The sequence below is a fragment of the Convolutriloba macropyga genome, chromosome 2 (assembly GCF_964194025.1).
Source record: "Convolutriloba macropyga chromosome 2, txConMacr16.3, whole genome shotgun sequence".
Taxonomy (NCBI): Eukaryota; Metazoa; Xenacoelomorpha; order Acoela; family Convolutidae; genus Convolutriloba; species Convolutriloba macropyga.
In genome coordinates this window covers 16370079-16396751 of record NC_134469.1, presented here as the reverse complement: position 1 = coordinate 16396751, position 26673 = coordinate 16370079, and the positions used below count along the sequence as shown (strand labels likewise).

Genomic DNA, 26673 nt, shown 5'->3' with positions numbered 1-26673 from the left:
TGTAAAGCTGTATTCTTGATGAGCACAAAAACTTGTTCAGATCGGGAGCTTAAGCAAGGTGGAGTAGGCTGCATGTTTAAGGATCGTTAAAGCATGTTAAGATAGGACAGCTGTTAACCATTGCGCTCAAATGCGACTTACATTTAAAATATTAGATAGATAGATGAAAGGGAATTAATGAAATGCAGAACGAATGAGTGAACATAGAACCAAAGGAAGATATAGAAAACAATTAAGAGGAAAGAGATGAAGAACAGAAGATAAAGATATCTAAATCTCAAGCCTTTACACGAGTACACTAAGCATCCGTTTCCACCCCTACTCAGGCTTGAACCCCTGCCCATCGCTTCACAGTCATAGGTCTAATCCTTTGCGCTACCGAAGCCTGCTGCTTGTGTCTATTCAACTGACTCCATGCCGAAATTTTTGGTCATTGGCTTTTTGTCTCGCTTGTTTTTGTAAAGCTGTATTCTTGATGAGCACAAAAACTTGTTCAGATCGGGAGCTTAAGCATGGTGGAGTAGGCTGCATGTTTAAGGATTGTTAAAGAAAGTGAAGATAGGACAGCTGTTAACTATTGCGCTCAAATGCGACTTGCGTTTTAAAAATAGATAGATAGATAGATGAAAGGGAGAAAATTAAATGCAGAACGAATGAGTAAGCATAGAACCAAAGGAAGATAGAGAGAACGATTAAGAGGAAAGAGATGAAAAACAGAAGATAAAGATATCCAAATGCCAAACCTTTACACCAGTACACTAAGCATCCATTTCCGCCCCTACTCAGGCTTGAACCCCTGTCCATCGCTTCACAGTCATAGGTCTAATCCCTTGCGCTACCCAAGCCTGTTGCTTTTGTCTATTCAACTGACTCCATGCGAAAATTTTTGGTCATTGGCTTTTTGTCTCGCTTGTTTCTGTTAAGATGCATTCTTAATGAGCACAAAAGCCTGTTCAGATCGGGAGCTTAAGCACGGTGGAGTAGGCTGCATGTTTAAGGATCGTTAAAGCATGTTAAGATAGGACAGCTGTTAATCATTGCGCTCAAATGCGACTTACATTTAAAATATTAGATAGATAGATGAAAGGGAATTAATGAAATGCAGAACGAATGAGTGAACATAGAACCAAAGGAAGATATAGAAAACAATTAAGAGGAAAGAGATGAAGAAAAGAAGATAAAGATATCCAAATCTCAAGCCTTTACACAAGTACACTAAGCATCCGTTTCCACCCCTACTCAGGCTTGAACCCCTGCCCATCGCTTCACAGTCATAGGTCTAATCCCTTGCGCTACCGAAGCCTGTTGCTTTTGTCTATTCAACTGACTCCATGCGAAAATTTTTGGTCATTGGCTTTTTGTCTCGCTTGTTTTTGTAAAGCTGTATTCTTGATGAGCACAAAAACTTGTTCAGATCGGGAGCTTAAGCATGGTGGAGTAGGCTGCATGTTTAAGGATCGTTAAAGCATGTGAAGATAGGACAGCTGTTAATCATTGTGCTCAAATGCGACTTACATTTAAAAAAATAGATAGAACGATAGATGAAAGGGAGAGAATGAAATGCAGAACGAATGACTGAACATAGAACCAAAGGAAGATATAGAAAACAAAATAAGAGGAAAGAGATGAAGAACAGAAGATAAAGATATCCAAATCCCAAACCTTTACACCATTACACTAAGCATCCATTTCCGCCCCTACTCAGGCTTAAACCCCTGCCCATCGCTTCATAGTCATAGGTCTAATCCCTTGCGCTACCCAAGCCTGTTGCTTTTGTCTATTCAACTGATTCCATGCGAAAATTTTTGGTCATTGGCTTTTTGTCTCGGTTGTTTCTGTTAAGCTGCATTCTTAATGAGCACAAAAACTTTTTCAGATCGGGAGCTTAAGCATGGTGGATTAGGCTGCATGTTTAAGGATTGTTAAAGCATGTGAAGGTAGGACAGCTGTTAATCATTGTGCTCAAATGCGACCTACATTTAAAATAATAGATAGAACGATGGATGAAAGGGAAAGAATGAAATGCAGAACGAATGAGTGAACATAGAACCAAAGGAAGATATAGAAAACAATTAAAAGGAAAAGGATAAAGAACAGAAGATAAAGATATTCATATTCCAAACCTTTACACCAGTCCACTAAGCATCCACTTCCGCCCCTACTCAGGCTTGAACCCCTGTCCATCGCTTCACAGTCATAGGTCTAATCCCTTGCGCTACCGACGCCTGTTGATTTTGTCTATTCAACTGACTCCATGCGACAAATTATGGTCATTGGCTTTTTGTCTCGCTTGTTTTTGTTAAACTGCATTCTTAATGAGCACAAAAACTTGTTCAGATCGGGAGCTTAAGCATGGTGGAGTAGGCTGCATGTTAAAGATTGTAAAAGCAAGTGAAGATAGGACAGCTGTTAATCATTGTGCTCAAATGCGACTTACATTTGAAATAATAGATAGAACGAAAGATGAAAGGGAGAGAATGAAATGCAGAACGAATGAGTGAACATAGAACCAAAGGAAGATATAGAAAACAATTAAGAGGAAAGATGAAGAACAGAAGACAAAGATATCCAAATCCCAAACCTTTACACCAGTACACTAAGCATTCATTTCCGCCCCTATTCAGGCTTAAACCCCTGCCCATCGCTTCATAGTCATAGGTCTTATCCCTGCCGCTACCCAAGCCTGTTGCTTCTGTATATTCAACTGACTCCATGCGAAAATTTTTGGTCATTGGCTTTTTGTCTCGCTTGTTTCTGTTAAGCTGCATTCTTAATGAGCACAAAAACTTGTTCAGATCGGGAGCTTAAGCATGGTGGAGTAGGCTGCATGTTTAAGGATTGTTAAAGCAAGTGAAGATAGGACAGCTGTTAATCATTCTGCTCAAATGCGACTTACATTTTAAAAAAATAGATAGAACGATAGATGAAAGGGAGAGAATGAAATGCAGAACGAATGACTGAACATAGAACCAAAGGAAGATATAGAAAACAAAATAAGAGGAAAGAGATGAAGAACAGAAGATAAAGATATCCAAATCCCAAACCTTTACACCATTACACTAAGCATCCATTTCCCCCCCTACTCAGGCTTGAACCCCTACCCATCGCTTCACAGTCATAGGTCTAATCCCTTGCGCTACCCAAGCCTGTTGCTTTTGTCTATTCAACTGACTTCATGCGAAAATTTTTGGTCATTGGCTTTTTGTCTCGCTTGTTTTTGTTAAGCTGTATTCTTAATGAGCACAAAAACTTGTTCAGATCGGGAGCTTAAGCATGGTGGAGTAGGCTGCATGTTTAAGTATTGTTAAAGCATGTGAAGATAGGACAGCTGTTAATCATTGTGCTCAAATGCGACTTACATTTAAAATAATAGATAGATAGAACGATAGATGAAAGGGAGAGAATGAAATGCAAAACGAATGAGTGAACATACAACCAAAGGAATATATAGAAAACGATTAAGAGGAAAAAGAAGAACAGAAGAAAAAGATATCCAAATGCCAAACCTTTACACCAGTACACTAAGCATCCATTTCCGCCCCTACTCAGGCTTGAACCCCTGCCCATCGCTTCACAGTCATAGGTCTAATCCCTTGCGCTACCGAATCCTGTTGCTTTTGTCTATTCAACTGACTACATGCGAAAGTTTTTGGTCATTGGCTTTTTGTCTCGCTTGTTTTTGTTAAGCTGCATTCTTAATGAGCACAAAAACTTGTTAAGTTCGGGAGCTTAAGCATGATGCAGTAGGCTGCATGTTTAAGGATTGTTACAGCAAGTGAAGATGGGACAGCTGTTAACCATTGTGCTCAAATGCGACTTACATTTAAAATAATAGATTATTTAAAGTTTAAAAGGGACGTTGCCAAATAGACGAAATTTTTTTAATGGACAAAAACTGATTGCGCCAGAAATTGCAAAGAAAAAATCAGTCTCGCTAATTCAGAAAACGCCAAAAGACTGTGATGCAAAAGATAAATTGGGACGCCACATACATTTGTGAACACAGATATCTTCTATGCGCCTAAACTAAATTTAAAAAATGAACACTAAATTTAAGGTAGCAAGAAAACAAATGTTCAGCTTTGGTGTCACAGCAATTCAGGAAACTTGACTATCAGTTCTTTCGAGTTGAACATGTCTAGGAGAAAAATAAAATCAATCTTTCAGATCAAAAGCATAAAAACATTGATTAAAAAACCTAGCCCTATGAAAATTCTCCGAATTAAATATCATAAAGTTTCAGCAGTAAAAATCTCAAAAGTAATTTCAACAAATACTAAGCACTGAATGTTAATTGAAATCAAAAGCAAGCAAAAGGGGAAAGCAAGGACAAATGATAAAATCTGCAACTTTTGTAAAAAAAAAACTCAAAAAAGCAGAGCAAATAATATGGCAAAAATTCATCAAAAAATTGCAAAAAAAGGGGCCAAATACTAAATTGTTATTGAAAATAAAAATGGGACGGCATTTCAAAATTTTGAAAATTGAAAAAATAAAAGTAAAGAAAACTAATTAAATATTGAACCTTTTATTATATTGAACGTTCTATCACCGTTACTGTATTAACTGATTACAGAAAAGTACACTTTAAGAATTCAAAAAATACAAAGTTACGGAAACATTGACAGGATACCCGAGAAATATGAGCCGATTTTGTCCCTAAAACGCATTCTTGCGCTCTAAAAAACCCCACTGAGCGACGTTAAGATTGAGACAAAAAAAATTGACGACAGCCTAAATTTTTCCTCAGAGTTTCAAATCGGTCTGCAGTTTCATAAGATTCAAAAAACACGGTGAATTCACCCTCTAACTCGGAGGTAAAATACACTTAATACTAATACCAAAGAGCAGTATATTCTAATGATCTGTGACAATTTAATGTATTCAGTCAAGTCTTAAAACAGCACTCACCGGACTCTTAACGGTTTATGCCATTTTAGATTTTGCTTTTTCACCTTGACTGTATTTCCGTAAATTTTCTGCGTGAATGCTAAATTTCATTCAGTTAAAACGAAGAAAGAAGGTAAAACGAATAAAAATATAACAGGACAAGTCCTAATATATAATTCAAACTATTTTCATTAACTAAATAGCCATTGAAAGGCTGACGGCGGCTATCAAACATTACCGATTAAACGTCGGAAGAATTGCTGTCGAACGATCAATAGCAGCCTGCTTTAATCGGGGGGGGGGGGGGCTAAATGGGACTAAGAAGTTCAATAGTGGGCTTCGAATAACCACATTAGAGGGTAGCATATACCACTATTAAGATTTAAAGTGAAAAAGGGCACCAGTTTCGGAGCACTTTTCATTTGACTTTTAGTATTAAATTGCCACTAATTGAGGTCGGCCTTTTGAAATTGTGATTGAGAAAGAATTTTAGATCACGCGAAACCCAAAAAGTCAAGGGCATAAAAGTCACTCGAAAAGTCAAAACGATCAAGCAAAAATTTTGCTTAAAAAAAGACACACACGTTTACAATAATCGCTTCTCTACGAGAGCAATTAGACATAACGGACTAACTGCCTTAGTTGGAGGAGGATAGGGGGAGTGGAAATAGCCTAAAACAAGGGACTATGAAGTTCACTGAGGTGCTGCAAATGACGTCAACTAGAGTATCAACATAGCCGGCAGATTGCCGGAATAGCTGCGAAAGAATAGACCTGCGTGCCATATAATAGAGATAGAAACAGATACAGATCTAAATTGAAAAAAAAATCGACGCCGCTCAAAAAGCTAGCTAGAAAACGTTCAGCGATAAATTAATAAAGCTTGTTAAAATTCATTCCGCAGAAGCCTCCTATTAAGGACCTTCACTGCACATATGAGTTCCTTTGACCTTAAACAAATTCACATTAAACTTAAGTTTTAAAGTGCAAAAGTCATTTTATTGAGTGAGAAAAAAATCCGATCCAAAAAAGGAAAAAACAGTAAAAATCAAAATCAAATTTTGTAATGAAGGATCCAGATGGGTTTTCAGGGTATCCAGAGTTCAATTCACGGGACCCTGGTTAAAAAAAAAAACATTTTTAAAAGCATTTTGGGCGCCATTATTTGCATTACTTCTAACTTGAACGTGTTATTAGTAAGATCAACAAGAAGGCTGACATGACACGGTGCGCAGCTCAGAATGTTCCCACATTCGGATAAAACCTCAATTCGCTATATCACTGCAATGAGCAACGTTATATCACTGCGGAGAGCAATTCAGCAACGTTTTTCATTTGAAAAAGTTTCAGCAGTTGGTTGCTGATAGGGAATCATCTACTTTTATTTAACAAATTTACTTGAAAAGGAAAAAAACATTTGAAATAAATGCTTAACTACAATGTTACATTCGGTGATCGTATCTATTTATTAGGGACCTTTATTACACATATTAGTTCCTTTGACCTTAGAGTGCAGAAGTCATTTAATTGAGTGCGAAAAGTCACGTATGATCAAAATCAAATCACTCAAATGTCCTAAAAATTTTGGATAAAGAGTGAGAAATGACCTCAAGCGCTCAAACGCCGTTTGAAGTAATTCACGAAAGTCGACTTTTTTCAGCTTTGCTGTGTGAATAAATGTAAAACCAAAAAAAGAGCGTCAGACGACGAAACAAAAAACATAGCAGGACAAGTCCTGACGTACAATTCAAAGAATTTTCATTGACTACACAGAAAAACTAGACCTAGAAAGGACTATCAGTGAATTGAGGAAACCATTCTAAAAAAATCAGAAAAAAAATAAGAAAAAAAACAGAAAATCAATATCAAAATCCCGCATGTGAACAAAAAAACCACCAGCGAGAAATGAAAATTAAAATTCAAACAAAAAACTAGGCGTAGAATGAGCTGCGATTGGATTGGGAAAACCATTTAGAAAAAAAATCCGATATAAAAAATCGAAAAAACAGTAAAAATCAGAGTGAAATTGCCGCATGTGAACAAAAAACCACTACCGAGAAACCGAATTTTTGTTCAAACACCGTTTTCTCACTCTACTTTAAAATTAGAGCGAAAAAAATTCACGCCGCAAAACCACTCGCTTTTTCGCTCCATTTCCTGTTTCGGCGTGACCAAAATAACTACTCCAATTTGACTTCAAAAATGAAAATGTGTGAAGAGATCTTAAAAAAAAGACAGCGCCCCAATACAATTCAAATTGTTTGAATTGTAAAAAACCAAGAGCACCGCAATATAGCTTCGCTCAGCTTACAGCTTCGCAGCTATAATAAACAACTATCAAAATTTAAAGAGAAATATGACACCAAATTCGGAGTTTTTATTTTACTTTTATTAGAAAACTGTTACCAATTGAGTTCAGCTGCTGAAAAATAGTGATGGAGAGAGAAAATGAGTTCACGCAAAAAGTCAAGGGCTTAAATATCACTCGAAAATTCAAAACAGTCACCCGATTTTGAGTACACACACATGTTTACAATAATTGCTGCAATCTTCGTCCGAGAGCAATTAGTAAAATCAGTAAAGGGCGTAGAAGTCACTCGAAATGTCAAAACGGTCAAGCTTAGCAGTTTTACCAGTAGCAGAGTATGGTGAGAATGAGGAACTGTACTGCACAATCCAGTCTCGCAATGATTGAACATCTGCTAAGAACTGGTGCCACAATTGGTAGTTGTGTTTGAGACGTCTCCTCTTCTCCATAGCACGCGACTTCACCAGATCCCACCTCTTTGCACATACTGAAACCATTTAAAAAATTAAGACTTCTATTTGTGTTTACGTAAACAAGTTTTATTAACAGAGCTGCCACTGAATTTCTGATTCTGAATTCTAGATACAGTATCAGAAAACCTAAATAGCTGTGATTGCATCAAGCCACTTTTCTCTTGCCATGACGCATATTGCTATGGATCAATTGACATCAAAAAATGTATATATGCTAATTGATGTATTACAGATATTCTCAAAATTTTCAAAAAAGTAGCTGTTTAAAAACCTAACACACCTTGAACGTCAGAACAAAGCTGCAAGTTTTTCTCCATGACATTTTTCTCAGTTTCCTGTAGTTTATTATAGAGAGATTTTACAACATCCACAGACGCTTTGCTGCCTGCAATAGTAGTTGAAAATTTGTGTTTCTCTTGTTCACATGCCTCTCCTGTAGGGGTAGTGCAGCGTAGGAATTCTTCAGCCCCGTCCAAGTTTGACCTGCAGTCCTCTAACGCATCTTTCAGATCGTCTACTCGGGGCTGAAAAATTTTCAATTTTTAAATTATTAATACATCAATTTACCTGTTTATTTTTAGATCATTAACAAAAGAATGCAAGATCACTGTCCAAAAAATAACTGCGCAAAATAACTGCGAAAAATAAGTACACAAAGTCCCGGGTATGGAGAAAAAATTGACTGAAAGATAACCTCAATTTTCTGAAGAAGCACTTTCTGCTTGGAACTGTACTGCTTCTTGGAGGGGTCAGCATATTTGATGAAGGTTCCAGTCGAATCCCCGACTGAATCCTCTTTCGCACTTCTAGCGGATCTTTTCGGTTGCGTGTAGTTGACTCCGGTAGAACCTGCCGATTGAACATTGTCACGTGACCTATGTCTCATCTCCTGGTGTTCTCTTCCGCTGTTCATGCACAGGTTGTCAGTTGAATGTTGGAGTGGGTCAAATGGATCCCAGTCGAGGTCCAACATGGAGCTGGCAATGTTCTGATGCTGGGTTGGTGAACTTCGGCCACTGTTCTGTGACGCATTCAGAGAGTTCGGTTGGTTGTGTCTAAAACATAAGTTTTTACTGTACAATTATGGCCGAAACATAATTTCGGCAAACCTTACATTTAGAGAACATTAAAAATAATCAAAAATGTGCCTCGACGGAAAGTCAACTTGAATGGACAAAATGTACGAACATAGCCGGCAGATTGCCGGAATAGCTGCGAAAGAATAGACCTGCGTGCCATATAATAGAGATAGAAACAGATACAGATCTAAATTGAAAAAAAAATCGACGCCGCTCAAAAAACTAGGTAAAAAAATTTAGCGATAAATTAATAAAGCTTGTTAAAATTCATTCCGCAGAAGCCTCTTATTAAGGACCTTTACTGCACATATGAGTTGCTTTGACCTTAAACAAATTCAAATTAAACTTAAGTTTTAAAGTGCAAAAGTCATTTTATTGAGTGAGGTAAGTCACGTATGATCAAAATCTAATCACGCAAAAGACTTTTGCTAAAGAGAGTGAGAAATGACGTCACGCGCGCAAACGCCGTTAGTGAGAGGAAGAAGTCATTCAGAAAATTTGACTTTTTCAGCTTTGCTGTGTGAACAAATGTAAAACGAAAAAAGAGCGTCAGACGACGAAACAAAAAACATAGCCGGAAGAATTCCGGAAGCGACTCGAATCACCAAAACTTCAGAAAAAAGCTGAACCATTAACTTTTGTATTAAACCATTAACTCATTACCTCCCCGGGTCTGATCTAAAAATCGGTGAAATTTAAACCACTGTCACCAAGAGAAAGAAAAAGCAGCAAAATTTTTTTTATTGAAAACGTTTGGTAACGTTAAAAAAGTCTGAAATTTTTAGGATGGTCAAAAAACTGATAGCCTGACAAAGCCAACAATGCCATCAATTGCCCTCAGATAATTATTGATTCTAATCTCAAAAAGATCGCGAAAGCAAACGGCAGATAAAAACTTTTCAAAAAAGACAGGAAAGTCAAAATTATTCAAAAAAGAGTGCTCAAAAATAAGAATCAGAAAACCACTGCAATTAGATTTCTAATCACGGCAATTAAGACAAAAAATACATGATTCTTCCTTGTTGTATATATGCTAGAAAACATGATTTCATACTAATTCAAAAATTAAATTAATCATAGCATAAATAATCATATTAATTAAAACAAAAGCAACAGAATAATATTCAAAGGCAAAAAATCGTCTAAAAACAATACCAAGCCCGGAAGAAAATCGCAATGAATAGTAATAAGTAGAAATGTTGGAAAAGACTTTCTAGCAAACTCCCAGTACTGCTTTATTTTGAATTAAATCAATTGCAAACCGAAGAAACCAAGATCTAAGAAAAAGCTGAACTCATTCAATTTTTTAACAACTGAGAAAGTCAAAATAACGAATATAAAAGTAGATGCCAGGACAAAACTAGAATGATACAAACAAGAATGTGAAGAATATGGACACAATGTTAGGAACACCGTAACAAAAAGACCAATTCTTGATTTTTGAAAGTTAAAAATCAAATTTAAAAAATCAAGAAAAACGAGTACATTTCATTAATCAGCATTCGAGACATAGAAAAGACAACGAGTCATTCGAGACAAAAATCCAACTTGCTCATGAGAATAAAACAAGAAAAAGCAGAATTCAGACATGCGAAACAATGAAACATTTTGCAAAGAAAGTGGTCAAAAAAATATTCAAGACTGCATTTGTGAAAAAAAAATTCATCTGTTTTTTCAAAAATTTAACACCAAAAAATGATTGCATTTTTATTGAAACGAAATTAAAGTCCCTCATGTTCCCCAAAATACTATTTCTAGTAATTAAAAGCAAAATACAAACAAAAAACTTAAAAAAATTGGCAAAAAACTACGAAAATCGGATTAGCAAATGTACAATTTTATGAAACAAAATTACATCGAGGTAGAAAGAGGCATTGAGTATATGAATTATCAAAGGGAAGTTGCCATATTAACTGATTTTTGACAAAAAACAGCTAAAAGATCCAAAAATGAAGAAATTAATAGAAAAAAAAGCCAAAAATTAACTAAAAAATCAAGAAATATGAGCCAATTTCGCATTTGAAACGCAATTGCAGGCGATGCAAAATACTTTGCTATCAATTTCTGGGGTTTACATTTCAACATAGCATCGATTAAAAATTATTTATACAAAAAACCAAAATACAAGCAAAAAAACTAGGCCACTTAGACGAAAAAACGGCTAAAAACGGTTATCTATATGTGCCATTCAGTCAAAAACTACTTTTCAATGTCAAAAAGTCATTCACTAAACTCAGCGCATGATCAAAAAACTTCTCTCGCTCAGAAAAAATTAGTTCACACTGCAATTTTACTCGCTTTCGCTTTTAGGTCAAAACATTGTCTGAACGAATAGTACTTCCGGTAAAAAAAAAAAAAAAACCTTAAGAAAACCAATACTCCTCTTCGAGTCGTAAAAAAAACCAAGAGCACCGCAAAATAGCTACGCTCAGCTTACAGCTTCGCAGCTATAAAAAAGAACAAAAACAATTGATACAAACATTGTTTGCGAGCTATTAATAGCTTACATAAGTTTTAACATCAATAGGGGTAATTTCGGCCATATAAAAAATTTTTCATGTACTGGTTATAAATGTTACGTCACAGTTATGCAATTAACTTAACGGTAAACGGACCTTTGATGAAAGGCTTCACTTTTATCGCCACTAGTTGTCTGCGCAGGTCTATGAGCGAAGAAGTCTCTCTTAGCCTTGGCATCATGCATACTTTGCCCAATTTTGCTCTCGCCATTTCTTTCTGATTCTCTTGCACGTCTGTTTCGGTGCCTCAAACTGGAAGCGTCCGAGTTCCTCGAACTTGTAATGAAGGATCCAGATGGGTATTCAGGGTATCCAGAGTTCAATTCACGGGACCCTGGTTAAAAAAAAACATTTTTAAAAGCATTTTGGGCGCCATTATTTGCATTACTTCTAACTTGAACGTGTTATTAGTAAGATCAACAAGAAGGCTGACATGACACGGTGCGCAGCTCAGAATGTTCCCACATTCGGATAAAACCTCAATTCGCTATATCACTGCAATGAGCAACGTTATATCACTGCGGAGAGCAATTCAGCAACGTTTTTCATTTGAAAAAGTTTCAGCAGTTGGTTGCTGATAGGGAATCATCTACTTTTATTTAACAAAATTACTTGAAAGGGAAAAAAACCTTTGAATTAAATGCTTAACTACAATGTTACATTCGGTGTTCGTATCTATTTATTAGGGACCTTTATTACACATATTAGTTCCTTTGACCTTAGAGTGCAAAAGTCATTTAATTGAGTGAGAAAAGTCACGTATGATCAAAATCAAATCACTCAAATGTCCTAAATATTTTGGATAAAGAGTGAGAAATGACCTCAAGCGCTCAAACGCCGTTTGAAGTAATTCACGAAAGTCGATTTTTTTCAGCTTTGCTTTGTGAACAAGTACCAAACAAAAACAGAGCGTCAGACGACGAAACAAAAATTATAGCAGGACAAGTCCTGACGTACAATCCAAAAAATTTTCATTGACTAAACAAAACCTAGACTTAGAACGGACTATGAGTGAATTGGGAAAACCATTTCCAAAAATATCAGATTAAAGAAAACTAAAAAACTGAAAATCAAGGTCAAAATGCCGCATGTGAACAAAAAACCACTAGCGAGAAAACGAATTTTTGTTCAAAAAAAACTAGGACTAGAATGAACTATGAATGGATTAGGAAAACAATTTAGAAAGAATCCGATCGCCGGAAAATAGCCGACGTTGATTCCCATAACCAAAATTAGGATTGAAAGAAGAGAAGAAACTAGTGAATTTTTGCTCTTGCCAGTTTCAGAAGTTGAAACAACTCACAGATGAACTGGCTTGAAAGTCTGAAAGCTCCTACTTAGTTCTAGATTAGAGAAACAAACAAAGAAGAGAAACTGCCACTATAGGCATGCACTCAAACCACGTAAAACAAACTTCATTTTCAGAAAGATATCTGATAGTTTCCACAAAACGAGAACTTCTGACTCAAACATTAACAAGAATGAGTAGATTAAGGCTAAAAAGTTAAATTTTTGAAAATCGATAAAAAATTTTCCTTTGTTCACCTGTTACGCCATAGACTTATGAGAGCGTAATCCCCAACAAAAAACAAGGCCACAAGTCTTTAAATTATTTGTTATCTTAAGAATTGCTTACATATGAGCTCAATTTGACATCAGAAACCTAATGGTTAAGAAAACTTTCAACATTTGATCTAAACAGAATTTTGAATATTTTCCATGGCTTCTCTCCGAGGTCCTTCGGATCTTTTTAAGTATTGCAAAACGAAAGAACAGGAAACTGTCAAATTTTGAAACAGGTAAAACCAAAAGCTTTTAGTGACCCTATGCTATTGTTATCAGCATAATATCGTTCATACGTAGATATTCATACTTCCATTTAAAAGATAACGGAAAGGACATCCCCAACAAAAATGAAGACTGAAAAGACTGCTCTCTGCATATTTATTCAGCGAATAGGTACAGAAACTAGCCGGCAGATTAACGTAAATAGCCACCGTTTATCCAGCTTCGTGCACATTGGGATTGAAATAGAAAAAGTGCACGTTGGGATTGAAACAGAAAAATAATCAAATTAGATAGAATTTTGGACAGAGTTATCCTAAAAAACTTGAATAAAGAGTGAGGAATGATGCCTAGCGCTCAAACGCCGTTAGAAATCACGAAATTCGATTTTTTTCAGCTTTGGTGTCTGAACAAATACCAAACAAAAACAGCGTCAGACGACGAAACAAAAAAACAAAGCATGACAACTCCTGACGTAAATTCAAAGAGTTTTCATTGATTAAACAAAACCTAGACCTAGAACGGACCATGAGTCAATCGGAAAAACCATTTCCAAAAAAAAATCAGATAAAAAAATTAAAAACCAAGATCAAAATGCCGCATGTGGACAAAAAGCCACTAGAGAGAAAGAGAAAGTTGGTTCAAACAAAAAACTAAGCCTAGAATGGACAATGAATGGATTGTGAAAACAATGAAGAAAAAATCCATTCCAAAAAAAAGAAAACAGTAAAAACCAAAGTGAAATTGCCGCACGTGAACAAAAAACCACTAGCGAGAAAGCGATTTTTTGTTCAAACACCTTTTTCTCACTCTACTTTAAAATTAGAGCAAAAAAAATCACGCCGCAAAACCACTCGCTTCGCTGCAGCTCCTGTTTCGGTCTGACCAAATCACTACTCTAACTTGGATTCAAAAATCATGAAAATGTGAACAGATCTTAAAAAAAAACATAGCAGGACAAGTCCTGACGTACAATTCTAAGAACATTCATTGATTAAAGACTAGACCTAGAACAGACTATGAAAGAATTGGGAAAACGGCTCCCAATAAATCGGGACAAAAATTGAAAAAAAAACTGAAAAAATAAATGGGGACAAAAATTGAAAAGAAAACCAATGAAAAAACGCCGCATTTGAAAAAAAAACACCTAGCGAGAAAGAGGAATTTGTTTCAAAGAAAAAACTAGGCCTAGAATGAATTACGAATGGATTGAGAAAACAACTTAGAAAAAACTGGGAAAACCATTTAGAAAAAAAATCCGATATAAAAAATCGAAAAAACATTAAAAATCAGAGTGAAATTGCCGCATGTGAACAAAAAACCACTAGCGAGAAAGCGAATTTTTGTTCAAACACCGTTTTCTCACTCTACGTTAAAATTAGAGTGGAAAAATTTCACGGAGCAAAACCACTCGCTTTTTCGCTCCACTTCATCATTCGGCATAACCAAAATCACTACCTAATTTTCACTTCAAAAATCATGAAAATGTGTGAAGAGATCATAAAAAAAGACAGCGCCCCACACCCACCCACACACACACACACACACACACACACGCACACACACACACACACACACACACACACCTTTACAATAATAGCTCAAATCTTCGCTCGCGAGCAATTTGTTGAATCAGTAAAGGGCGTAAAAGTCACTCGAAATCATAGCAGGACCCGTCCTGACGTACAATTCAAAGAATATTTATTAACGAAAGACTAGACCTAGAACGGACTATGAAAGAATTTGGACAACCGCTTCCAAAAAACCAGGTCAAAAATTGAAAAAAACTGAAAATCAATGTAAAAACGCCGCATGTGAACAAAAAACCCCTAGCGAGAAAGAGGAATTTGTTTCAAAGAAAAAACTAGGCCTGGAATGAAATATGAATGGATTGAGAAAACAATTTAGAAAAAAATCCAATCCTAAAAAAAATTGAAAAAACAGTAAACAAACAAAGTTAAAATGGCGCATGTGAACAAAAAACAACCAGTGAGAAAGCGAACTTTTGTTCAAACACTATTTTCTCACTCTACTTTGAAATCAGAGTGAAAATAATGTATGCGGCTAAAATCACGTATGCAAATTATTTTATCTGGTCTTTGATTTTCGCTGTTGCCAGTTTCAGAAGCTGAAAAAACTCAGATGAATTTGGCTTTAAAGTCTGAAAGCTCCTACTTAGTTCTAGATTAGAGAAACAAACCAAGAGAAACTGCCATTATAGGCATGCACTCAAAACCACGTAAAACAAAATTTATATTCCAGATATCTGATAGTTTCCACAAAACGAGAACTTCTGCCTCAAATATTAACAAGAATGAGTAGATTAAGGCTAAAAAGTTAAATTTTTGAAAATCGATAAAAAATTTTCCTTTGTTCACCTTTTACGCCATAGACTTATGTGAGCGTAATCCCCAACAAAAAACAAGGCCACAAGCCTTTAAATTATTTGTTATCTTAAGAATTGCTTACATATGAGCTCAATTTGACATCAGAAACCTAATGGTTCAAAAAACTTTCAACACTTTTGACCTGAACAGAATTTTGAATATTTTCCATGGCTTCTCTCAACAGAACCTCTGGCTCAAATATTAACAAGAATAAGTAGATTAAGGCTAAAAAGTTTCGTTTTGAAAAAGGAAACAATAGAAAACTGTCAAATTTTGAAACAGGTAACGCCAAAAGCTTTTAGTGACCCTTTGCTGTTGTTAGCAGCATAATATCGTTCATACTGCAGATATTCATACTTCCATTTAAAAGATAACGGAAAGGACATCCCCAATAAAAATGAAGACTGAAAAGACTGCTCTCTGAATATTTATTCAGCGAATAGGTACAAAAACTAGCCTGTAGATTAACGGTAAATAGCCACCGTTTATCCAGCTTCGTGCACATTGGGATTGAAATAGAAAAAATGCACGTTGAGATTGAAACAGAAAACCAATCAAAATAGATAGAATTTTGGATAGAGTTACCTATAAACCCTGAATAGAGTGAGAAATGATGTCTAGCGCTCAAACGCAGTTAGAAAATCACGAAATTTGATTTTTTTTCAGCTTTGGTGTGTGAACAAATACCAAACAAAAACAGCGTCAGACGACGAAACAAAAAAACAAAGCAGGACAACTCCAGGCCTAAAACTCAAAGAGTTTTCATTGATTAAACAAAACCTAGACCTAGAACGGACAATGAGTCAATTGGAAAAACCATTGAATAAAAAAAAATCAGATAAAAAAATTTAAAAAAACTGGAAATCAAGATCAAAATGCCGCATGTGTACATAAAGCCACTAGGGAGAAAGAGAAAGTTCGTTCAAACAAGAAACTAAGCCTAGAATGAACAATGAATGGATTGTGAAAACAATTAAGAAAAAAATCCATTCAAAAAAAGAAAAGAAAAAGTAAAAATCAAAGTGAAATTGCCGCAAGTGAACAAAAAACCACTAGCGAGAAAGCGAATTTCTGTTCAAACACCTTTTTCTCACTCTACTTTAAAATTAGAGCAAAAAAATATTACGCCGCAAAACAACTCGCTTTTTCGCTGCAGCTCCTGTTTCGGCCTGACCAAATCACTACTCTAATTTGGATTCAAAAATCAAGAAAATATGTGAAGAGATCTTAAAAAAATCATAGCAGGACCCGTCCTGACGTACAATTCAAAGAATATTTATTAACCAAAGACTAGACCTAGAACGGACTATGAAAGGATTTGGACAACCGCTTCCAAAAAACCAGGTCAAAAATTGAAAAAAACTGAAAATCAATGTAAAAACGCCGCATGTGAACAAAAAACCCCTAGCGAGAAAGAGGAATTTGTTTCAAACAAAAAACTAGGCCTAGAATGAATTATGCATGGATTGAGAAAACAATTAAGAAAATCCAATCCTAAAAAATTGAAAAAAAAGTTAAAAAAATCGGAGTTAAAATGCCGCATGTGAACAAAAAACAACTTGCCAGAAAGCGAACTTCTGTTCAAACACCATTTTCTCACTCTACTTTGAAATCAGAGTGAATACTAAGTATGCAGCTAAAAACAAGTATTGCAATTATTTTATCTGGTCTTTTGGATTTTTGCTGTTGCCAGTTTCAGAAGCTGAAAAAACTCACACATGAATTGGCTTGAAAGTTTGAAAGTTCCTACTTAATTCTAGAATAGAGAAACAAACAAAGAGAAACTGTCACTATAGGCATGCACTCAAAACCAGGTAAAACAAACTTTATTTTCTAGATATCTGATAGTTTCCGAAAAACGAGAACCTCTGCCTCAAAAATTAACAAGAATAAGTAGATAAAGGCTAAAAAAACAAATTTTTGAAAAAAATCGCCTAAAAATTTTTCTTAGTTCACCATTTATGCCATAGACTTATAAGACGGTAATCCCTAAAATAAAATGAAGAATTTCTGAGGGTTGCTGCTTCAGTTAATGTACCTATGGTTAGAATTAACTGTCCATTCGATTTGAATTTTGTTAAAAAGTAACGAAAAAACAAGGCCACAAACCGTTAAATTATTTGTTATCTTTTTAAAAAGAAATGCTTACATTTGAGCTGTATTTGGCATCAGAAACCTATTGGTTCATCAAAACTTCAACACTTTTGGTCTAAACAGAATTCTGAATAATTTCCATGGAATTTCTCTGAGGTCAGTCGAGTCTTCAATTTAAAAATTGAAAATCCAAACTATTTGAAACTGTCAAATTTTAAAACAGGCAACTCCAAAAGCTTTCCACGACCCTTTGCTATTGGCAGCAGCATTATATCATTCAAACTTCAGAATTTCATACTTTCCTTTAAAAGATAACGAAAAGGACACCCCAATAAAAATGAAAACTGTGAAAAGACTGCTCGCTCTCTGCATATTTATTCAGTGAATAGGTACAAAAACTAGCCGGCAGGTTGACGGAAAATAGCCAGTTTACCCACTTTGTGCACATTGGGATTGAATCAGAAAAAGTGAACATTGGAATTAACAGATCAAACTAGATGGCGTTTTGGATAGAATTGTCAAAAAGTATTCGAATTTGTTGTTGAGTTTCAGTTAGATTACAAAATTATACTTAATTCAGCTCCTAAAAGTAAGGCTATAAAGCCTAATACGAATTCCTGTTGGCAATCGATGATTTTGCTCTTTTGACACTCACCGTATCTACTACATTGCAGAAAGTGCAAAAAGTAAAATCCATTTAGTTGAAACACTGAGTGAGGTAAGTCACGAGTCAAACCTAAAATTCAAGACTTATGTAAACAGAAAACTGTGGACTAAAAATAAAAGAGAATTTAAAAAGAAGAGCGCCTCAATATTAACTGTTGAGAGGCTGACGCCGGTAATTAAACAGCTTTTTAATTTTTCATTTTGAGAACTCGTTCTTCTAAGGTCTAAAACAAATTACAGTCTCCAAGTTAGCTGAACTAACTGCCTTTTCTTTCAAGCAAATGAAAGTTACAAAACCGATTATTTTATATGAAAACGTTCAGAACTGATCAGTGAGCGAAGTAAAATTACATTACTATAATATTGAGAGTCTATTGGACTATATATTTTGGCACCATAATTCAGCTACAAGTATCACAATCAAAGATAGCAGCAAATAACCCTTGCCAAGTATTGTTTGGTTTTGTTAGCGGGCATCAATAGTGAACTCATGCTACCATTTTGTTTGAAGTAAAAGTTATAGGAAATATATTAGATAACGAAAACTAGCCCATAGAAAAAAGAATCAGCAAATTTAAACAAAAATAGCTCAATTTGCATAAAAAATGAGCGGAAGACAAACAAAACAAATTAGTTTTATTAGAAAGTTTCACAAACCAAGCATTAGTTAAAATTCCTAGCTACAATTGAGCAGCTAGAAACTATTACATTTTCCGTCCAAATTTTGCTGATCAAACATTATCAATAATAACTTAGTTTGAAAATAGACATGAAAAACGACATCAAATAAATTCATTTATTATCTATAAAATCTTTTAATCAAAAAGGGGATAACTAAATGCATGTTCACAGTAAACATTTTCCGGATTTTCAAACTTCGATTTCAGGATACCAGAAAAGCAGAAACATTAATGCAAACATCCAAAATTGGCCAACAACAAAATTTCAGCCAAGTTGACCAAAAAATTTCAGCCAAGTCGTATCATAATTTTGAAAAAAAAACACTGTTGGTTTTTTTGAAGTTGAATTACAGATTCAGCCATCTTCAAAATGCTACATATGGTTAGTGAAAGAAGAAACAATCAAATTCGAAATCCAGATGCCAGAGTTATGTTGAAAAAGGACAAGAAATCCATTTTCAGAAATTGTTCAAATTAGTCAGAAATACTATGCTAACTTTTCTTCAAATACTGGAATTGTTTAAAAAACTGTTATTGTTCCGACCCCACTTGTGGGGGAAGGAACTATATACTCAAATGGGTTTTTTTTTTGTTCAGTGAATTTTGGCCGATCGATATATTCGTCGTAGAGAAATGTGAGTGGTATCATTAAAAAGCTGGTCCAGCGTAGAATTCAAAAGTAAAAAGATTTTTTTGAATTTCGTTTTTTTCGAGGAGTTATCGAGGATTGAAGTTTTGTGTGAACAATGGGATCTTTAGCATGATTGTTCACTTTTAGTACAATTTTCTTCAAACTAAGATCTTTTTTACGAAAACATTAATTCAAATTTCTATAAAAAGAATAAATTTTGAGTTCGTAAAAGTTGAATGCAAGGCGATAGAAAGACTAGTTCTGGTCTCATAGGGAAGTTCACTATCAAAAAAAAATCGAACTCTAATTGAGAGCCCTTTTTTTAATAAAACTTTTCTCTTTTTTGCTTTTTTAAGTCACCTAGAGACAAGTCACATTTTATATCGACGTTCTATTAATGACAAAACTCCTTTATAGTCGAATGAAGCGCAATGAACAAAAACGTCGTTTTCAAGGAATTGCTCATGTTTTTTTTGGCTTCGATTCTGAGTTTTCGTAATTTTGAATGAAATTTTGAATTTCTTTTTGAAATTTTACTATTTTTTTTGGAGTCCTATGGTAGGGATTCATTGACTAACAGTGCAATATGTTCCATAATGAGCATTAAATGAACATGTCTATTTCATTGAGGGGGCGGCTAATGGCTGTTAAGACTTAAAAAATAATTTTTCGAATTTTTTTTTGAATATTAAAGAATCATAATCTTATTATAGTGAATTGTAAGTCAGTCCAGGGGTGAGAGCACCCTCTTCCTTCCTACTGCAACCAAAATTAAACTGGTTAGCGGTTTTATCTTCTATCTATTGGTTATATGACTTCAATGACAAAAAATTTCAATTTTTTAAAATTTTTTTTGGATTTTTACGTATTATTGGTTACTTTTGAAATCTTATCACATTATCCAAATATTGACAGTTCCCATTAGCTTAAAAACGATGTTCTGTGGATGACCAATAAAAATTTTAAACAAAAATTTATGGTTTAAATGGCTTCGACACGTTCTTCTTGCACTTTTCTACTGATTTTTTGGTTTTCTCCTGTTTTTTTTTTGTTGTTTTAATAGTCATTATACTTACTGTGATCTCATAATGAATACCTATGCATGACAAACATAAATGTACTGCCACCGGGGCATCTTTGAGCGTTTTATTGACTTCCGTTGAAAGCTATTGAATTTAATGTCTGTTAAAATAAAAATCATTTTTCGAAAATTTTATTTGAACAATAACAATTCCTAAATTTTTCTTGAACTGTTAGTGAGTTTCAGTATTGACTGGACCCACTTGCTTTTTACTGCGACTAAAAATATTCTGTTTAGCTGTTTTATCTTCTAGCTATTGGTTATATGACTTCAATGACAAAGATTTCAATTTTTTTAAATTTTTTTTTTGGATTTTTTGAATTATTGGTCACTTTTGAACTCTTTATCACATTATCCAAAGATTATTGTAATCCAATTGGCTTAGAGAGGACGTTCAGTGGATCACAGAGAAAGTTTTCAGAGAATAGCTAATGGTTTAATTGTCTTCGACACTTTCTTCTCGCATTTTTCTACTGAATTTTAGTTTTTGCTGTTTTTGTTATTGTTTTCTGTCATAAGACTTATTGTGATGTCTTTTTAACTATCTATGCATGACAGACATCATTTTCCTCCCTATGGGTTATATCTGAGCATCGTCATTGAGCTCCGATGAAAGATTGAGTTTACTGGCTGTTAAGGGTTTAAAAATAATTTTTCGAAACTTTTTTGAAATTCAACCATTCCTAATTTTTTTTCGTGAATACTCTTGGTCATTGTTGGTTCTAACAGAATCCATTTCCGTTCTACTATAGCCAAAATTAATCTGGTTAGCGGTTTTATCTTCTACCTATTAGTTTTAAAACATCAATGCCACGAGAATTCATATTTTTTTTGGGTACTTTATTTTGTTTTTCGATCCTTTTGAAATCTTATCACATCATCTTACTGCTGAGAGTCCCTATTGGTTTAGGGAAGAAGTTCAACGGATCATAAATAAAGTTTTCAGGGAAGAGCTTATGATTTGAGTTGCTTCGACATTTTCTTCAGGCACTTTTCTACTGAATTTGTGGTTTTTGCCTCTCTCTGTTGTTGTTTTCATAGTCATTAACTTGTTGTAAGGTCTTATTGATGAAATACGATTGGCAAAAAAACTTATTGTCCCCTCGAGGCATCATTTATTGTATATACTGGCTTCCGTTGAAGGCTAATGAATTTAATGGCGTTGATAATACGTGTTTTCCCGCAATTTTCGTGCGTCTAATGTATTTGTTTATATTTGTTGATTTTTTGAAATTATATTGATAAAAAAGGTTTTCCCATTGCTCCTGAAAAATTAATTTAAAATTGAAGAGTGTTTAGTGAAAAGTTCATTTTTTTAATGCCTTCGACCCTTTTGTCGCTCAATTTTTTTTCCTGAATTCGCTGTTTTTGTTCTTTAGGTAGCCGTAAATTGCTCACAGATCTCATAGGCTTGTAATTGAGGACTGAATGAATGATGTTGCTCGAAACATTCAGTATATAGCGAATAGGTTCCTTTCGTCAAATTTAACTTCTATTCATCAATCAGATGTCCCATCGAATTTCGTGTATTTCAAGAAATAACATATATATTGATATTATGTGCCACTGTTGTTTCGTTTTTCTGAACGTTTATTGAATGGCCATTTTTTGCGTTTCTTTTTCTCTTCCTTCAGAACAATCGCGTAATAACAGATCCCAATGGTTTTTAAATGTGGCCCAAGTAAACTTATTTAATCTGTCAGTATAAATCCTTCAACTGAAATAGCAGAAATAACAACTGAATTAAAAATACATATTCAGATGATAGCTATTGATTTTAATGGTAGCAAAGGTTTGTGTTTTCGCAAATCGTTTGTAATTTTTTGAGTTTCTCTTTAGTTTGTTTCTATGGCATAGTCTGACCACAGACGGGTGCTTTTGGTTTTGTAATGACTTTTTAGTAATTTATCAAGGATTTTTTTATTAAAAACCAATGTTTTTTAAGATTTTTGAATTTTCTTGGTGCAAAAAATGTTGATTAATTTTTAAGTTTCGCCTCACTGTTCGTTCTTTTTGTCGGCTTGTTACCTAGTCTCGTTAAGAAAACTTTTCATCTGCTGTATAGTTAGTAAAAGGTAAACTTGTGTAGTTAAGGTTTTATCTGACTGCATTTTGACGTTGTTACCAGGTGCTTTTAAATTTAGATATTCATTTTTTGCCGCCAAAATTTTGTTGGTGCTATTTTTTTTCTAGTCTCTTCAATGTCAGGTCACGTTGGTGCTGTAATGAAGCATGGCATTAGTAATTCAATTAGTAGATAGAATGTGTAACGATTGTTTTAAACTCAAACATCTATTTTTGTTATCTCTTGATTTGGTTGACATTTTAGTCAAAAATGTAGATGAGCTCGGGTCGGAACATCATGTGCGAACGCACATTAACGAGCCGCCTTGTTTCAATTCTGGGTTCAGAGAGCATTCAAAATGGTACCGCATATTTTGGCCTGGGATGAATTATTCTTTGCAAGTAATGCCCGTACAAAAAAATTTCAGCAATTGTAAAAAGGACTCAAATGAAATAATCCGTATATTGTCACATCCAATAGCAAATCCAAGAGGCAAAGTATCGCAAAACGTGTTGACAATGGCCAAAAATTGGTCAAAAAATGGTCGAATTCCTATGTCTCACTAACTTTATTGAAATAAAAAATTCTTGAAAAATCCTTTCGTAGTGATATTCTAGAGACAAAGAGCTTTAAAATGATACCACATAAGTTAGGGATGCGACTGTTTTAACAAAAAAGTGAGGCTGGCATATGTTTTACGTTCTGCTATGTTTTTTTTCAAAAAGAGGAATTAGCTGATCTGTTTACTTCTATAAGACTTTCTATTTATCTACACGCATAATTCATAGCTATCAATTCCATGTTAAAAGCCTGCCTATGTTGGGATCATAAATTTGGTTCACGACAAAGATAACCTGAATTGAATGAGCTGTTATTAACAAAGGCCTAAATAATTCCTAATAGGAATAAGTCAAAACATCGTTTAACATCCATTTGAATGCTTCATATGAGTTTTCACCTGTTGTCCTCGAATTCATCCCGGAGAAGTTATCTTCTTCAGTGTGGGCCATGGAAGATGTCGTCCCGCCTGGGGTCGTGGTTGAGGCCAAGTATCTGTTGCGTCCAGTCAACGCACTCAATGATGCACTTTTCCTTACAAAGTTGTCCCTACTGTCGTATGAATTGACATCAAAGCTCTTCAGATCCATAGTTGATGACGTAAGGAGCATGTTAGACCTGAGACCATACGGTGATGAGTTGAAGTTGAGAGAAGGTCGTGTTGACTCCCAGACTTCCAGGGGATTACGTTGGGAAAGAGGCATCCCTGAGTCCAGAGGACGACTCATGTTCTAAATTGAAAAAGCCTCATAAGATGAGGAACTGAACTCCTTGTCTTGAACTATAAATGTTAATTTATACTTTGTAGAAGAAGTACAATTTAGCTTTCACCTTCAATTAGTTCAATATTTTTTATAACGCCTGAAGGCTGAAACTACTATGTTTCATGAAAACTTTCAATTTCTGCTCGCTTCCAATGTTGACATGTAGCGCCGCATTGTAATAAGACCTTGCTTTACGTTTCTGGCTTCATAGTACGAGGCGTTATCATTTAATAGGGGCTTTATAAAGAGAAAATGCTAAATCCCTGCATTGGATTTGTTCTTTTTCCAATAAATTGTTCACCCAAATTAATTGGGATCTTTTGTTAGTATACCAACAGTTACCTTCTGATATTCTAATTTCTGCTCCAATTTGGACACACGATCAGAGACACTTTTGGCGAACTTGTTGAACTCTCCCAACTCGTTCTCAACAAAGCTAGACTGCAAGCTAGAACCACTATTTGGAAGCCCTGGTCTAGTATGATTCGTCAACTTCTGGCCAATCAAATTCAAGTAGTCAATGCGACCTTGGTGAGTGGCGATGTCACGTTTAATCTCCTGAAAAAATCGACTAGTGAATATTGAACATTAAATAGTTCTCGTTTCAATTAATCTCCTGAAAAAATCGACTAGTGAATATTGAACATTAAATAGTTCTCGTTTCAAAAAAATTGGAGATAGTAGAATTTGAAAACGCGAGGGACATCAATATACATTAAGTCGAATGGTCTTTTGAAATGAAAACCAATATACAGAACTACTTAAAATATTTGATGAATAATCAATTGCTGCGATCAGGTTTTCGTTGAAGTAAAGTGGAGAAAAGTCAATCTGAGACTGCAGACGCCATTTTGGGAGTGAGCTAAGTCACGTGTGACCAAAAATTTAATCGGTCAAATGTACAAACATAGCCTACAAATTGTCAGAAAATAGCCGCCGTTGACCCGCTTGACGCACATTGGTATTGAAACAGAAAAAAGGAAAAATATAAGAGATAGAAATTGACAGAATTTTTTTAAGTGTCAATTTTTTTGGTGTGCATATTCGGTTAGCTTCTAAAATTACACATAATTCAGCTTTTAGACTGAACGCTATAAAGAATAATACTAATGCCAGCTAGCAATCGCTTTAATGAAATTTGATAACCTAATGCATTATGACTTAATAACCGAGCTTTATATGCTTATCCCGTTTGTTTTGATGTCTTGATTTTGCTCTTTTGACTTTGACCGTATTCACTACATTGCGTAATTCGATGCGTGAAAGAATTTAAACTCCATTTAGTTCAAACAGTGAGTGAAGTAAGTCAGAAATAAAACGTGAAAATCGTAACTTTTGTAGAACGACAAACGTGATCAAGAGGTAAAGCGAATTAAAAAAAGAGCGCCTAAATAATAGCCGCTGAGGCTGACGGCGGCTATTAAAAACTAATAAATTTATCAAGAGAGCAATTTTCAGATATCTGGTTTGAAGTCACTGAATGTGAACTAAAACGGCGGGGGAGGCTTTAATGCCCTAGGGGTGTTACCTGTTTATCCCATTTTTGAGGTCAACAGCGTCAGACGAAAAATTTTATTAAAAAACCACAGGACTAATATAGTTGCTAAGTTGTTCGAAACCACATAAAATTATACTCAGGGTCAAACATTGATGTTCCAAAACTTTCAACCAGAAAATTACTTCTCATAAGGCTTTTGCAGTCGCACGTGTTCCGGATATACAAAAGAAGATTTCATCAACATTTGGTGAACATTGATCGTTAAAAAATTTTCGTTTCAGTTTCAAAATATTTTAGAGACTTGTAGAAAACGCGGCAGAAATATCAATATACAATAAGCTTAAGGGCTTTTTGAAATGAAAACCATTATACAAACTAGTTTAAAAAATTGAAGAATAATCACCTGCTGTGATCACTTGCAATTTTCAAAAAAAAATTTCTTGTTTGTTCATGTTTTTGCGCTAATTTTTCGGTTACTATTAAGTTATATAAAATTGTGGGTAACCATGCGCCATTTGTTTCGAGGCTGAATTATACTTTGAAAGGCAGTTAGTGAAAACAAACTGTTTAAAGAAGAAGAAAACGCTGGTATTTTATAAACAGTTCTCACACACATTCTTTATTGTTTCTCTAAATTACGCGAGTACCCTGCAAACGCAAACCACTCAAACAATCATATGCACACCACAATGAAACGAACTTTAATTTTCTCTTTTTCTCTAGCCAAAAAACATATTTGATCCCCTTTTGAGAACATAGCTGACAGATTACCAGAAAATAAACGCGATAGCTTGGTAGATCTATAAGTCTCAAAAGTCTGGTTTTCTTGGATTTAAAGTAAAGAAAAGTCAATTTGAGAAAACCGAAGCCATTTTTGAGAATATGGTAAGTCACGTGTGACCAGAAACTTAAAAAAGCAAATGTACAAAAAAACTCGCCACTAATATTGAAAAATAACGTCACGAGTTTTTTTTAACTAAACATATTTGTGTTTTGGAGTCACAGCAATTAAGACAAAAATAAGATATACTTCTCGCTTCTTGGAGATATCTAAAACAAACCGATAAAAAACTAAAAGGCAGAAAGTTGTTCAATACCAAAATTGAGGCCCCCAAGAATATTTGCAAAAGCATTTATCAATGACAACTTTTAAACCAAAATTCCAGCTACGTTTCAGAGCTGTATTATATTAAAA

The 26673-nt window shown here is 34.8% G+C and overlaps 1 protein-coding gene across 2 annotated transcripts in view; it reads right to left on the bottom strand.

Moving 5' to 3' along the window:
* Window positions 1-26673, bottom strand: part of LOC142357261 (nesprin-1-like) — a 278227-nt gene that overhangs the window by 26621 nt on the left and 224933 nt on the right. For both annotated transcript variants that reach the window (XM_075408914.1, XM_075408920.1), the window contains exons 33-38: window positions 24323-24538; window positions 23617-23947; window positions 11366-11603; window positions 8366-8726; window positions 7952-8195; window positions 7524-7685 (exon numbers count right to left, since the gene is read on the bottom strand). In XM_075408914.1, the coding sequence (XP_075265029.1) occupies window positions 7524-7685; window positions 7952-8195; window positions 8366-8726; window positions 11366-11603; window positions 23617-23947; window positions 24323-24538 (1552 nt within the window). The remainder of the gene's footprint in view (window positions 1-7523; window positions 7686-7951; window positions 8196-8365; window positions 8727-11365; window positions 11604-23616; window positions 23948-24322; window positions 24539-26673) is intronic.